Consider the following 14,533-nt stretch of genomic DNA (forward strand, 5'->3'; position numbering starts at 1 on the left):
TCTTACAGTAGGTGGAGCGTCCGAAAAAAACTCCTTCAGTCATTTCACTGAGAGTCATTGATTGGGGACACCAAGAATATAGGAAGGAATGCAGAAGGAAAAGATGAAATTGTGTTCAGGATCGGGCGGAGGGATGAACAGGGCGTGCTTGCCTTGAATCCAGGCTTTGTTGGGGGGTGGGGCATAAAGATGGAACGGGTCTGAAACTACAAAGTGGTGATGGTAACACAGTATCACCAGAGTTACACAACAGTGTTCCCAAATTGCAACAATGATGAAAAAGTTTACTAATCCCAACTTAACCAACAAAAATACAGGAAACCACGCAAAAAAGAAAACATCACCAGAAAGGTGGAAACAAACCAAATGCAAAGCAGTTCGGGGGAAAGGAACTCCATGTCCCCTGGGGGCAGACCGAGTTGACGGCGTCCACGGTGAGCAGACAGGGATGGAGGCTGCAGAGCCGACCGCTCCCCTGGACGTGGTGTTTCCGGCAAGGGCTCTGGGTCTCTGTCCAGAGCGGGGGCTCGTTCTCCCTGCAGGGGTGGGTGAGTCATCGTGGGCGTCTGGGTGTTGCGCGGGAGCCAGGGCAGGCTCTCCCTGCCGAGGCGGTGACTCCTCCTCTGCCTCGGGTTCTCCTGCCAAAGGCCGAGCAGGTAGAGGTGCACGTGGAGGTGGAGGTTCTGGCTGAGGGGGTGGGACATCAGTGCCTGGGGCTGGGGGTCCTGCAGGCACGGAGATCCGATCTGCCCGGTGTGCTGGCCAGTACCCAGCTGGCCTGGTGTCTCTGCGAGGGCAAGTCTCGGTTCTCCATCTGCCCTCGGTGGATCCCTGGGTCCTGCACCTGGAGCCACCACCTCTGTAGGGACAGGTCTGGGAAGTGGAGCCTGGTTCCAGTTGGAGGCCAGTGCTAGAGCTGTGGGAGAAGCATCGTTTGCCCGCAGGCCAGCCTTGGCATGTGCGTATCCCGGGACAGAAAGCTTCCAAGAGATTCCCAAAGAATACCCAGGGTCGGATGTCTTTTGGGACTGAAGTGTGCAAGATGGGGGGCGGGGGGTGTGAGGCCAGCGCTTGCTGCAGGCCCAGCAGCAGCTTTCGGGGACTCGTCCCTGTGTAGCTCAGCACCCCCTCCGCACACACTCCCGTACACCAGCCCCAGCGTCCTCACCTCTGTGCTCTGGCGTGCTGGGCTCCAGGTCCTCCTGCTGCCTCAGAGGCCGGGGTTCTCGGGACTCTGGGTCGGAGCCGGGTGTGCTGAGCTCCGTGGCAGCCTCAGACTGGGCCGCCGGGTGTATCCTGGGCGGTGTCTCGGCAGCAGGCCTTCCCCGCCTCCGCTTCGCCCCCGGTGGGGCTGATGCCTCCGTGGGCACGCTCACCTGGAGCCTGCACTGGGCCTCACGGGCGGGGGGGTGGTGCTCCGACCCCTCCCTCCGGGAGCTGGATGGGGTGTCCCCGTCCTCGGCCTCATCACGTGGGAAGCTCTGCAACGACAGTGACCGTCAGCCAGCCATGCTGGGAGTTTTCCGAGCTGGGCCTGGCCAGTGGAGCCGCTGCTTCGGCCTGCTCGAACTTCTCTGCCCAGAAGGGTCAGAGACGTGTGTCTGCTCAGATCCCCACCCGGGAGGAAAGAGACCCACCTGAGGGTGTGAGGTCAGCCTGGGCGGCCGGCCCTGCCCGCACTCTCCCCATCCCGCCCAGCATGCTCTCCCCTGGGGTGTGGACACAACTTGTCCGCAGGCTTCTGACCCCACATCCACCTGGGCTTCCTTGAGGGAGACACACCCCGAGAAACCCGCATCCACACACACAGGCAAAGGACCCGGTGTTTCCGGGTGGCATGGGAGAGGTGGCCTGGCCCGGCCTGGGGCTCCCCGTGTTACCTTTCTGTTTCTCCGGGCAAAGGGCCAGAGGCGTCTCGGGGGTGCCCTGAGCCAACGTCGACAGGGTGCCCACGCACACTGCCTGTGAGCTCTCCTGAGGCCCCGGCCTCTGGGCAGGGGCAAACAGCAGAACATCTCGGCAGCAAGTGATCTGGCTGGGGGCTCCTCTCCGCTCTCGAGGCCTGGATACCCGGGTTGCGGGTTCTGTTGGGTTCTGTTGCCGGCAGGTGACATCATTTCCTGGGGTTCGTGCTGAGGTCCCTTCCCCAAAACTTCCCAAGGGAATCCCTGGGTTTCTGACTGCTCGACCACCACCCTTAAGCCATGTGCAGGCACAGTGACACCCACCCAGCCCAGCCGACAGCCCTGGGGAGGCCTGGGTGCAGCCAGGGCCTGAGCTCCGAGGGCCCCGCTGCTCTCAGACCAGGCTCCTTCTTCTCATAAGTGGTGTGGCCCTGGACAAGCATATGCCCCTCAGGGTTTCCCCAGTCTCTCCATCTGCAGAGTGGCGGTCATTCTCCCATCTGCTTCCTAGGTCTGTCGGCCTACGAGCAGCTCCATGCCTTTCCACCTGGGGCCGATATCACGTGGAGCGTGTGCGCTGAGACTTCAGAAAGAAAGATTCCTTCCTGGGCTGACACAGCACAGAATGGGGCAGAACGAGGCCTGGATGTGCCGTGGTACCCAGGAAAAGGCACTCCCCCTCCTGACTGTTTTGAGACCCCGCATCCAAGTTGGAGGACCGAAAGGAAGACTCGAAGGTCTCCCTCTCTTATAGAAAAGAGTGGCCAACTTTCTGGTCCTCTGTTTCCATTGAGATTCTGTTCAAGTGTCCCAGCTCGGCTTCTGCGGGTGGCTGAGCTTCTAATGGCTCCCTGCGTTCTTGTCTTTTCCTCTCCAAACCTTCCGTCCTTTTCCCCCTTCTGGGGTGGATGGGCGCTGTCATTGCTTCTACCTTCGAGACAGATTGATGAAAAGTCTGGACCATCGACTCCTTTCCTCTCTTTGGTTCCGTGTCTCTCTCTGGCTGTGTCCCTCTCTTTTCCTTTCTCAATTCAGTCTGTGTCTTCCTCTTTCTCTCTCGTGTGTGGACGGATGGATGCTAGGAATGCACGTGTATATGATTAGATGAGGGTTATGTTTTAGGGATAGGTTAGAGGGAGAGAAAGGCTTTAGGTCGGAGTTGGTCATGGGGGAAGGGTCAAGGGTGGTGGTGGTGTTTCTTGGAATCTGAGTGCTGTGCATTCTTCGTCTCTTTCCATATGAACCCCTTCTCAGATACACCACTTGCAAGGAGTCTCTCGTGTTCCGTTTCCTCTCTTTTGCATTTGTGAATGCTTGCTTAGCTTCTCTGTTGTGAAGAGGTTCCATTGGATGGAAACCCATTGGTGTACTTCGTGTACCTCTTTCCCTTACTTGAAGAGACCCATTTCTACCTCCGCCCAGCAAATGGCAAGGAGACTCTGATGTTAAGGAGCCTTTGACCTACGCTTCTTTCTAGCTATCTCATGACATCAGCCTTTAGGGTGAGGTTTTCCCCGATATTGAGGTGGTCTGAGATCAAAACCAATAGCGTTCTTCAGATGTAGCTGTCTGGTTTTCCCATGGACATGTATTGAAGAGGCTTTCTTGTTCCCATTTGGATATTCTCCCCTTCTGTGTCAGAGATGAGTTGAGCATGGATGCTGGGGTCTGTGTCTGGACCCTCAACTTTATTCCATCGATCTGGATCTGTGTGTGTTGTTGTATTCCCAATAGCATACTGTCCGGCTCCTGCTGCTGCTGCTGCGGCTAAGTCACTTCAGTCGTGTCTGACTCTGCGCGACCCCATGGCCTGCAGCCTACCAGGCTCCTCCGTCCAGGGCATTTTCCAGGCAAGAGTACTGGAGTGGGTCGCCATTGCCTTCTCCGATACTCTCCTGAGGATCCTAGTTTGGTCGTCTGATTTCCTTTCACACAACCTTGGATGTCCGTATCGGGGCTTTTTCGTCGGATTGTATTGACAATTTAGGCTCTTTTCTGTTTCCGTACCCCTTTTGCAATTCTTGGTTGGGTGCGAAAATGCATTGGCATTTTGGGAGGAATAGCATCGAAGCTGTGGATTGCCTTGTGGGGCTGGGATATCATTTTCCAAATAGGAATTCTTTCAAGCCCTGAGCACAGCTTCTCTTTCCAGGGATTGGTGTGGGCTTGATCTTCCTTCTTCCATCTCTCGCCGTTTTGTGAGAACAGGTCCTTCCTTCCCTTCTGGGTTAGATGGACCCGTGGGGATCACTTCAGTGAATGGCATTGTCAGTGGGGGTGATAATTCCCTTCTCATTGGAAGACTTTGCTGTGAGTATTAGAAATGCAAGTGATTTCTCTTCCCCTTCCTCCCTGTCCATCTCTCAGAGCCACCGGGAAACAGAGGCCTCACCCAGGGTCACACAGGCCTGAGGAGGTACAACTAGACTGTTGATTCTTCAGGCCCTCAGTGCTGGACATCATCCGGGATACTCTGTGTGTGTCTTCCTCAGTCTGGTGTCCCTTCAGACCTTTCCCTAGTTTTCACAGGCTTGTTGTGTTGGTGTTCTTTGTCTGTTTGGAGACACATCCTTGATAAGCTTTGTGTTTCCACTCATTCGTCTCGCGATGTGTGACCTGTCTTTTGCTTTTGTACTGAGGTCTTTCCCACAGTAGATAGCTTTGATTTTGCAAAGTCCACTGTATTCTCCTGGTTTTTTTTGTGGACTGCCTTTTAGTTTTGTGTGTGAAGACTCAAAGCACGTGTCCGGTTTCGGCTCATTGTTCCTCTAGATTTGTGACAAGTTTTCATGGAATGTTTGTCTAGGGATAACTGGAAGTGAACTCGGTGTAAGGTGTCAAGTCTCCATCTTCATTCATGTCATCCCCTGCAGTTTCCAATACCCTGTTCCTGAGTGGTATTGGAGACCTTGAGGGAAGTTTGCTTGCATTGGAGTTTGCGTTTCCACCTTGATTAACTTCACACTGTTCTGCCCTCAGGGACACTGTCAAGGGGGAGTGAGGAGCAGCCTGCACTTCCAGCAGTGACCACACGGTGGGGCGAGTGCTGCTCTCCCCTCTGGGAGCCCCAGGCCACAGGCATCCCAGTGAGGAGCCAGCTCTGTGCTCAGCTGAAAGGAGTTAGTCTCTCAGGAGCCTCTGAGCCCTTCCGTTTGGATCACCCAGGGTGGGCATTTACTGTGACAGAAAAAATTGCCCTGAATTCCATGGACGGAAGAGCCTGGCTGTGTAGAGATCGTGAGTTGCCGTGAATCAGACACAACTGAGGACACAAAAATTCAATAGATTAAAACACTTTTTGGGTGTGGGGGGGAGTGAAAGGGGGTGATGTGGGTTTTTTTGTCTTATAAAATAGCCAAGGGAAATCTAGTTTAAACCTAAATTCACATATATGGGATAGGTATAGCTCTCCGTCACCCTATTAAAAAAACTACTAAACTTTTTTGAAAGTTTATTTTGTAGCTTCCTTGAGCACTTCATTGTGAAGCTTTTTTTTTTTTTTTTTCTGTGACTTTGGCCTCATTAAAAAGTACGGTTTGCCTTTACTGGATAATTTTGTTCATTGGTTTCTTAGGGAATCTTGGTAATATTTGAGTTTCCTGGGGAGTATGGTCACATGACCTGGCCCTGGCCAATCGGTGCCTTCCACCTCCTTGGCCACTGTGATTGGCTCCGGACTGGGGCAGTGCCCAATCGGGGCCCAGGGCCGGGCCTCACGTTAGAAGCCAGGGGAAGAGGAGCTCTCGTCCTGCTGGGGTAGGGGAAGGGGTGGGGCCGGGGGAGGTCAGGCTCCATAAGTGGGAGGGGCGTGAGGTCCGCCTGCGGCAGTTGGTGACCTTCCTGCTCCCCTCAGGGCAGAGCCGCCGGCGTGAGAATGAGGGCGCTGCTGAGCCCAGGGACTGGGATGGCCTGTTGCTGCTGTGGTCCCAGAGCTCCACCCGAGACCTGAGGGAAGCCGTCTGCCCGTGAGTCCTCTCCCGCTTGTCTGTCAGCTTGTTTGAAACATGCTGGGTTTTCTGCCCAGCTGGCTAAGGGGAGTCCCTGGAAACGCAAGGGTGTGGGTTTTGGCAGACTTCAGGGAAGACATGCCAGATGAGCCTGGGAGACTCCAGCTTAATCTGGATTCAGGAGATATCTCCTCGGGCCAGCTAGTAATTGTAGGATAAGCCTAATGAGTCTTCACAGGATGAAGAGAGTAACGTGCCAAGGTAGCAATCGATGTCCTCATTCGAGAGGTTGAAGCTGGTGCTCAGAGAAGCGGGGAACTTGGCCAGAACAAGCAGGTGTGCACCCAGACAGAACCCCCAGATCCGGCCATTGGAGCTCAGGGAGGCCACTGGTGTGGCTTGTCCCTGTGGCAGGGGCCGAGGCATGCAGCCCACCCTGATTCCTGCGGGGGCCTGACTTGGGAAGTGCCATCTGGTAGCTTTGAGACTCACCAAACCAAATTGCACTGGAGAGAGGAAGGACACCTTCCTTCATCCACCCCCCACCCCCGCCGGATTCCCACATACCCTGACCCCTTTCTCTGGATTTCGGAGCCATTTCCAGAGTCCCGCTCATATGACCTCATTCGAAGTGCACTGTGGACGAGCTGCCATCTGCAGCTGCTACCACAGCAGCCAAGGGCTTTAGCTCCCGAGTACCTCCCTTCCTTTGGAACTTGGGGGCCCTCTACTCCCCACTTGCACACCACACACCTTTGCTGAGGATTGTGGGGACCCTCACTCAGTTTGCAGCACGTTGTAGCCATCCCTGTCCTCTCAATACCTCCCTTGAAACTCAGCTTGTGAGCTCCTTTGGAGCAGCGTGGCCCACCTGCAACACTGCAACGGAAGAGACACAGCTGACAGTGAAACAGCAGCTTAGATCTGACGGCCGGAAAGCTCTGTCAAAAGGGACCTCCCTCTTCACACCGTAGAGGCTCTAGGAGCCGCCAGGGTTTCGGAACCAGTGCTGGGGCCAAAAGGACTCCACAGCTGTTTTCCTTCCTGGGGAGGGTTCTGGCTCGAGTGGGAATGGCTCAAGTCTCCTAAGGTTCTGAAAGCCCACTGTGTGCAGATTCACGGTACACAGAGAGCAGAAGGTGGAGTCCTGTCCTGGAGGTGGTCACAGCTCACGGATGAGCCAGGCAGGCAGGCAGGCAGGGCATGAGAACACCTGAGCTGCCTTCATGAGTGAATGGTGTGGGGGCAGAGGAAGAGAAGCCGGTCTGCTCCCTCGTGTGGTGCCCAGGGCAGGTTGTCCCCAGAGGAATCCCTTACGACAGTGAGGACTATCACGGCTGTTTCCCAAGGGGTTCTGTCAGTGCGTGTCTTCCCCGGAGCGGTCAGGCCGTCTCTAAAATACACTGGCCATGGGCATTGCCTCTCCTTGGAACTTCCCATCTGTTTCTCTTTTTTATGGAACAGTGAATTTCTAGAGGGGTTCTGGGCCACAAGGATGTTGGGTCATTTTCTAGCCTTCTGTCATGAAGAACGCTTTCCTGGGCGTTGGGGTGGTTTGTTGTTCCAGCTCCCTTTCTTGGCTTCTTTTGGGAGCTGGTGCAACAAGAGGAGCTCAGCCTCTGCCTTCTGGCTGAGATGGCACCCTTCAAACAGCAATGCCTGCCTGGAGATAATGATGGCATTTGCCAAAAGGGCTTCGTTTGGCACATGGTATCTTGAAAGGACGTACAACGTCCTTTCGGCTATCAAAGGCTAGTTCAAAGGACATAAACATGAGAACTCTCCAGTGGAGTCTTACAGTAGGTGGAGCGTCCGAAAAAAACTCCTTCAGTCATTTCACTGAGAGTCATTGATTGGGGACACCAAGAATATAGGAAGGAATGCAGAAGGAAAAGATGAAATTGTGTTCAGGATCGGGCGGAGGGATGAACAGGGCGTGCTTGCCTTGAATCCAGGCTTTGTTGGGGGGTGGGGCATAAAGATGGAACGGGTCTGAAACTACAAAGTGGTGATGGTAACACAGTATCACCCGAGTTACACAACAGTGTTCCCAAATTGCAACAATGATGAAAAAGTTTACTAATCCCAACTTAACCAACAAAAATACAGGAAACCACGCAAAAAAGAAAACATCACCAGAAAGGTGGAAACAAACCAAATGCAAAGCAGTTCGGGGGAAAGGAACTCCATGTCCCCTGGGGGCAGACCGAGTTGACGGCGTCCACGGTGAGCAGACAGGGATGGAGGCTGCAGAGCCGACCGCTCCCCTGGACGTGGTGTTTCCGGCAAGGGCTCTGGGTCTCTGTCCAGAGCGGGGGCTCGTTCTCCCTGCAGGGGTGGGTGAGTCATCGTGGGCGTCTGGGTGTTGCGCGGGAGCCAGGGCAGGCTCTCCCTGCCGAGGCGGTGACTCCTCCTCTGCCTCGGGTTCTCCTGCCAAAGGCCGAGCAGGTAGAGGTGCACGTGGAGGTGGAGGTTCTGGCTGAGGGGGTGGGACATCAGTGCCTGGGGCTGGGGGTCCTGCAGGCACGGAGATCCGATCTGCCCGGTGTGCTGGCCAGTACCCAGCTGGCCTGGTGTCTCTGCGAGGGCAAGTCTCGGTTCTCCATCTGCCCTCGGTGGATCCCTGGGTCCTGCACCTGGAGCCACCACCTCTGTAGGGACAGGTCTGGGAAGTGGAGCCTGGTTCCAGTTGGAGGCCAGTGCTAGAGCTGTGGGAGAAGCATCGTTTGCCCGCAGGCCAGCCTTGGCATGTGCGTATCCCGGGACAGAAAGCTTCCAAGAGATTCCCAAAGAATACCCAGGGTCGGATGTCTTTTGGGACTGAAGTGTGCAAGATGGGGGGCGGGGGGTGTGAGGCCAGCGCTTGCTGCAGGCCCAGCAGCAGCTTTCGGGGACTCGTCCCTGTGTAGCTCAGCACCCCCTCCGCACACACTCCCGTACACCAGCCCCAGCGTCCTCACCTCTGTGCTCTGGCGTGCTGGGCTCCAGGTCCTCCTGCTGCCTCAGAGGCCGGGGTTCTCGGGACTCTGGGTCGGAGCCGGGTGTGCTGAGCTCCGTGGCAGCCTCAGACTGGGCCGCCGGGTGTATCCTGGGCGGTGTCTCGGCAGCAGGCCTTCCCCGCCTCCGCTTCGCCCCCGGTGGGGCTGATGCCTCCGTGGGCACGCTCACCTGGAGCCTGCACTGGGCCTCACGGGCGGGGGGGTGGTGCTCCGACCCCTCCCTCCGGGAGCTGGATGGGGTGTCCCCGTCCTCGGCCTCATCACGTGGGAAGCTCTGCAACGACAGTGACCGTCAGCCAGCCATGCTGGGAGTTTTCCGAGCTGGGCCTGGCCAGTGGAGCCGCTGCTTCGGCCTGCTCGAACTTCTCTGCCCAGAAGGGTCAGAGACGTGTGTCTGCTCAGATCCCCACCCGGGAGGAAAGAGACCCACCTGAGGGTGTGAGGTCAGCCTGGGCGGCCGGCCCTGCCCGCACTCTCCCCATCCCGCCCAGCATGCTCTCCCCTGGGGTGTGGACACAACTTGTCCGCAGGCTTCTGACCCCACATCCACCTGGGCTTCCTTGAGGGAGACACACCCCGAGAAACCCGCATCCACACACACAGGCAAAGGACCCGGTGTTTCCGGGTGGCATGGGAGAGGTGGCCTGGCCCGGCCTGGGGCTCCCCGTGTTACCTTTCTGTTTCTCCGGGCAAAGGGCCAGAGGCGTCTCGGGGGTGCCCTGAGCCAACGTCGACAGGGTGCCCACGCACACTGCCTGTGAGCTCTCCTGAGGCCCCGGCCTCTGGGCAGGGGCAAACAGCAGAACATCTCGGCAGCAAGTGATCTGGCTGGGGGCTCCTCTCCGCTCTCGAGGCCTGGATACCTGGGTTGCGGGTTCTGTTGGGTTCTGTTGCCGGCAGGTGACATCATTTCCTGGGGTTCGTGCTGAGGTCCCTTCCCCAAAACTTCCCAAGCGAATCTCTGGGTTTCTGACTGCTCGACCACCACCCTTAAGCCATGTGCAGGCACAGTGACACCCACCCAGCCCAGCCGACAGCCCTGGGGAGGCCTGGGTGCAGCCAGGGCCTGAGCTCCGAGGGCCCCGCTGCTCTCAGACCAGGCTCCTTCTTCTCATAAGTGGTGTGGCCCTGGACAAGCATATGCCCCTCAGGGTTTCCCCAGTCTCTCCATCTGCAGAGTGGCGGTCATTCTCCCATCTGCTTCCTAGGTCTGTCGGCCTACGAGCAGCTCCATGCCTTTCCACCTGGGGCCGATATCACGTGGAGCGTGTGCGCTGAGACTTCAGAAAGAAAGATTCCTTCCTGGGCTGACACAGCACAGAATGGGGCAGAACGAGGCCTGGATGTGCCGTGGTACCCAGGAAAAGGCACTCCCCCTCCTGACTGTTTTGAGACCCCGCATCCAAGTTGGAGGACCGAAAGGAAGACTCGAAGGTCTCCCTCTCTTATAGAAAAGAGTGGCCAACTTTCTGGTCCTCTGTTTCCATTGAGATTCTGTTCAAGTGTCCCAGCTCGGCTTCTGCGGGTGGCTGAGCTTCTAATGGCTCCCTGCGTTCTTGTCTTTTCCTCTCCAAACCTTCCGTCCTTTTCCCCCTTCTGGGGTGGATGGGCGCTGTCATTGCTTCTACCTTCGAGACAGATTGATGAAAAGTCTGGACCATCGACTCCTTTCCTCTCTTTGGTTCCGTGTCTCTCTCTGGCTGTGTCCCTCTCTTTTCCTTTCTCAATTCAGTCTGTGTCTTCCTCTTTCTCTCTCGTGTGTGGACGGATGGATGCTAGGAATGCACATGTATATGATTAGATGAGGGTTATGTTTTAGGGATAGGTTAGAGGGAGAGAAAGGCTTTAGGTCGGAGTTGGTCATGGGGGAAGGGTCAAGGGTGGTGGTGGTGTTTCTTGGAATCTGAGTGCTGTGCATTCTTCGTCTCTTTCCATATGAACCCCTTCTCAGATACACCACTTGCAAGGAGTCTCTCGTGTTCCGTTTCCTCTCTTTTGCATTTGTGAATGCTTGCTTAGCTTCTCTGTTGTGAAGAGGTTCCATTGGATGGAAACCCATTGGTGTACTTCGTGTACCTCTTTCCCTTACTTGAAGAGACCCATTTCTACCTCCGCCCAGCAAATGGCAAGGAGACTCTGATGTTAAGGAGCCTTTGACCTACGCTTCTTTCTAGCTATCTCATGACATCAGCCTTTAGGGTGAGGTTTTCCCCGATATTGAGGTGGTCTGAGATCAAAACCAATAGCGTTCTTCAGATGTAGCTGTCTGGTTTTCCCATGGACATGTATTGAAGAGGCTTTCTTGTTCCCATTTGGATATTCTCCCCTTCTGTGTCAGAGATGAGTTGAGCATGGATGCTGGGGTCTGTGTCTGGACCCTCAACTTTATTCCATCGATCTGGATCTGTGTGTGTTGTTGTATTCCCAATAGCATACTGTCCGGCTCCTGCTGCTGCTGCTGCGGCTAAGTCACTTCAGTCGTGTCTGACTCTGCGCGACCCCATGGCCTGCAGCCTACCAGGCTCCTCCGTCCAGGGCATTTTCCAGGCAAGAGTACTGGAGTGGGTCGCCATTGCCTTCTCCGATACTCTCCTGAGGATCCTAGTTTGGTCGTCTGATTTCCTTTCACACAACCTTGGATGTCCGTATCGGGGCTTTTTCGTCGGATTGTATTGACAATTTAGGCTCTTTTCTGTTTCCGTACCCCTTTTGCAATTCTTGGTTGGGTGCGAAAATGCATTGGCATTTTGGGAGGAATAGCATCGAAGCTGTGGATTGCCTTGTGGGGCTGGGATATCATTTTCCAAATAGGAATTCTTTCAAGCCCTGAGCACAGCTTCTCTTTCCAGGGATTGGTGTGGGCTTGATCTTCCTTCTTCCATCTCTCGCCGTTTTGTGAGAACAGGTCCTTCCTTCCCTTCTGGGTTAGATGGACCCGTGGGGATCACTTCAGTGAATGGCATTGTCAGTGGGGGTGATAATTCCCTTCTCATTGGAAGACTTTGCTGTGAGTATTAGAAATGCAAGTGATTTCTCTTCCCCTTCCTCCCTGTCCATCTCTCAGAGCCACCGGGAAACAGAGGCCTCACCCAGGGTCACACAGGCCTGAGGAGGTACAACTAGACTGTTGATTCTTCAGGCCCTCAGTGCTGGACATCATCCGGGATACTCTGTGTGTGTCTTCCTCAGTCTGGTGTCCCTTCAGACCTTTCCCTAGTTTTCACAGGCTTGTTGTGTTGGTGTTCTTTGTCTGTTTGGAGACACATCCTTGATAAGCTTTGTGTTTCCACTCATTCGTCTCGCGATGTGTGACCTGTCTTTTGCTTTTGTACTGAGGTCTTTCCCACAGTAGATATCTTTGATTTTGCAAAGTCCACTGTATTCTCCTGGTTTTTTTTGTGGACTGCCTTTTAGTTTTGTGTGTGAAGACTCAAAGCACGTGTCCGGTTTCGGCTCATTGTTCCTCTAGATTTGTGACAAGTTTTCATGGAATGTTTGTCTAGGGATAACTGGAAGTGAACTCGGTGTAAGGTGTCAAGTCTCCATCTTCATTCATGTCATCCCCTGCAGTTTCCAATACCCTGTTCCTGAGTGGTATTGGAGACCTTGAGGGAAGTTTGCTTGCATTGGAGTTTGCGTTTCCACCTTGATTAACTTCACACTGTTCTGCCCTCAGGGACACTGTCAAGGGGGAGTGAGGAGCAGCCTGCACTTCCAGCAGTGACCACACGGTGGGGCGAGTGCTGCTCTCCCCTCTGGGAGCCCCAGGCCACAGGCATCCCAGTGAGGAGCCAGCTCTGTGCTCAGCTGAAAGGAGTTAGTCTCTCAGGAGCCTCTGAGCCCTTCCGTTTGGATCACCCAGGGTGGGCATTTACTGTGACAGAAAAAATTGCCCTGAATTCCATGGACGGAAGAGCCTGGCTGTGTAGAGATCGTGAGTTGCCGTGAATCAGACACAACTGAGGACACAAAAATTCAATAGATTAAAACACTTTTTGGGTGTGGGGGGGAGTAAAAGGGGGTGATGTGGGTTTTTTTGTCTTATAAAATAGCCAAGGGAAATCTAGTTTAAACCTAAATTCACATATATGGGATAGGTATAGCTCTCCGTCACCCTATTAAAAAAACTACTAAACTTTTTTGAAAGTTTATTTTGTAGCTTCCTTGAGCACTTCATTGTGAAGCTTTTTTTTTTTTTTTTTCTGTGACTTTGGCCTCATTAAAAAGTACGGTTTGCCTTTACTGGATAATTTTGTTCATTGGTTTCTTAGGGAATCTTGGTAATATTTGAGTTTCCTGGGGAGTATGGTCACATGACCTGGCCCTGGCCAATCGGTGCCTTCCACCTCCTTGGCCACTGTGATTGGCTCCGGACTGGGGCAGTGCCCAATCGGGGCCCAGGGCCAGGCCTCACGTTAGAAGCCAGGGGAAGAGGAGCTCTCGTCCTGCTGGGGTAGGGGAAGGGGTGGGGCCGGGGGAGGTCAGGCTCCATAAGTGGGAGGGGCGTGAGGTCCGCCTGCGGCAGTTGGTGACCTTCCTGCTCCCCTCAGGGCAGAGCCGCCGGCGTGAGAATGAGGGCGCTGCTGAGCCCAGGGACTGGGATGGCCTGTTGCTGCTGTGGTCCCAGAGCTCCACCCGAGACCTGAGGGAAGCCGTCTGCCCGTGAGTCCTCTCCCGCTTGTCTGTCAGCTTGTTTGAAACATGCTGGGTTTTCTGCCCAGCTGGCTAAGGGGAGTCCCTGGAAACGCAAGGGTGTGGGTTTTGGCAGACTTCAGGGAAGACATGCCAGATGAGCCTGGGAGACTCCAGCTTAGTCTGGATTCAGGAGATATCTCCTCGGGCCAGCTAGTAATTGTAGGATAAGCCTAATGAGTCTTCACAGGATGAAGAGAGTAACGTGCCAAGGTAGCAATCGATGTCCTCATTCGAGAGGTTGAAGCTGGTGCTCAGAGAAGCGGGGAACTTGGCCAGAACAAGCAGGTGTGCACCCAGACAGAACCCCCAGATCCGGCCATTGGAGCTCAGGGAGGCCACTGGTGTGGCTTGTCCCTGTGGCAGGGGCCGAGGCATGCAGCCCACCCTGATTCCTGCGGGGGCCTGACTTGGGAAGTGCCATCTGGTAGCTTTGAGACTCACCAAACCAAATTGCACTGGAGAGAGGAAGGACACCTTCCTTCATCCACCCCCCACCCCCGCCGGATTCCCACATACCCTGACCCCTTTCTCTGGATTTCGGAGCCATTTCCAGAGTCCCGCTCATATGACCTCATTCGAAGTGCACTGTGGACGAGCTGCCATCTGCAGCTGCTACCACAGCAGCCAAGGGCTTTAGCTCCCGAGTACCTCCCTTCCTTTGGAACTTGGGGGCCCTCTACTCCCCACTTGCACACCACACACCTTTGCTGAGGATTGTGGGGACCCTCACTCAGTTTGCAGCACGTTGTAGCCATCCCTGTCCTCTCAATACCTCCCTTGAAACTCAGCTTGTGAGCTCCTTTGGAGCAGCGTGGCCCACCTGCAACACTGCAACGGAAGAGACACAGCTGACAGTGAAACAGCAGCTTAGATCTGACGGCCGGAAAGCTCTGTCAAAAGGGACCTCCCTCTTCACACCGTAGAGGCTCTAGGAGCCGCCAGGGTTTCGGAACCAGTGCTGGGGCCAAAAGGACTCCACAGCTGTTTT

At 55.0% G+C, this 14,533-nt stretch overlaps 2 protein-coding genes across 2 annotated transcripts; both read right to left on the bottom strand.

Moving 5' to 3' along the window:
• Positions 1-263: 263 nt before the first annotated feature.
• Positions 264-2,073, bottom strand: LOC145517216 (uncharacterized). Its single transcript, XM_081519484.1, has 3 exons — positions 1,881-2,073; positions 1,169-1,481; positions 264-916 (listed from the first exon to the last, which is right to left on the bottom strand). Exons 1-3 carry the CDS (start codon positions 2,013-2,015, stop codon positions 288-290), a joined length of 1,077 nt encoding a protein of 358 aa, XP_081375610.1. The 5' UTR covers positions 2,016-2,073; the 3' UTR covers positions 264-287.
• Positions 2,074-7,911: 5,838 nt separating this feature from the next.
• Positions 7,912-9,708, bottom strand: LOC145517191 (uncharacterized). The gene is made up of 3 exons (XM_081519457.1): positions 9,524-9,708; positions 8,812-9,124; positions 7,912-8,559 (listed from the first exon to the last, which is right to left on the bottom strand). Exons 1-3 carry the CDS (start codon positions 9,656-9,658, stop codon positions 7,931-7,933), a joined length of 1,077 nt encoding a protein of 358 aa, XP_081375583.1. The 5' UTR covers positions 9,659-9,708; the 3' UTR covers positions 7,912-7,930.
• Positions 9,709-14,533: the final 4,825 nt, after the last annotated feature.

Source organism: Giraffa tippelskirchi, chromosome 8 (genome assembly GCF_054371585.1).
Source record: "Giraffa tippelskirchi isolate mGirTip1 chromosome 8, T2T-mGirTip1v1.2.pri, whole genome shotgun sequence".
Classification (NCBI taxonomy): domain Eukaryota; kingdom Metazoa; phylum Chordata; class Mammalia; order Artiodactyla; family Giraffidae; genus Giraffa; species Giraffa tippelskirchi.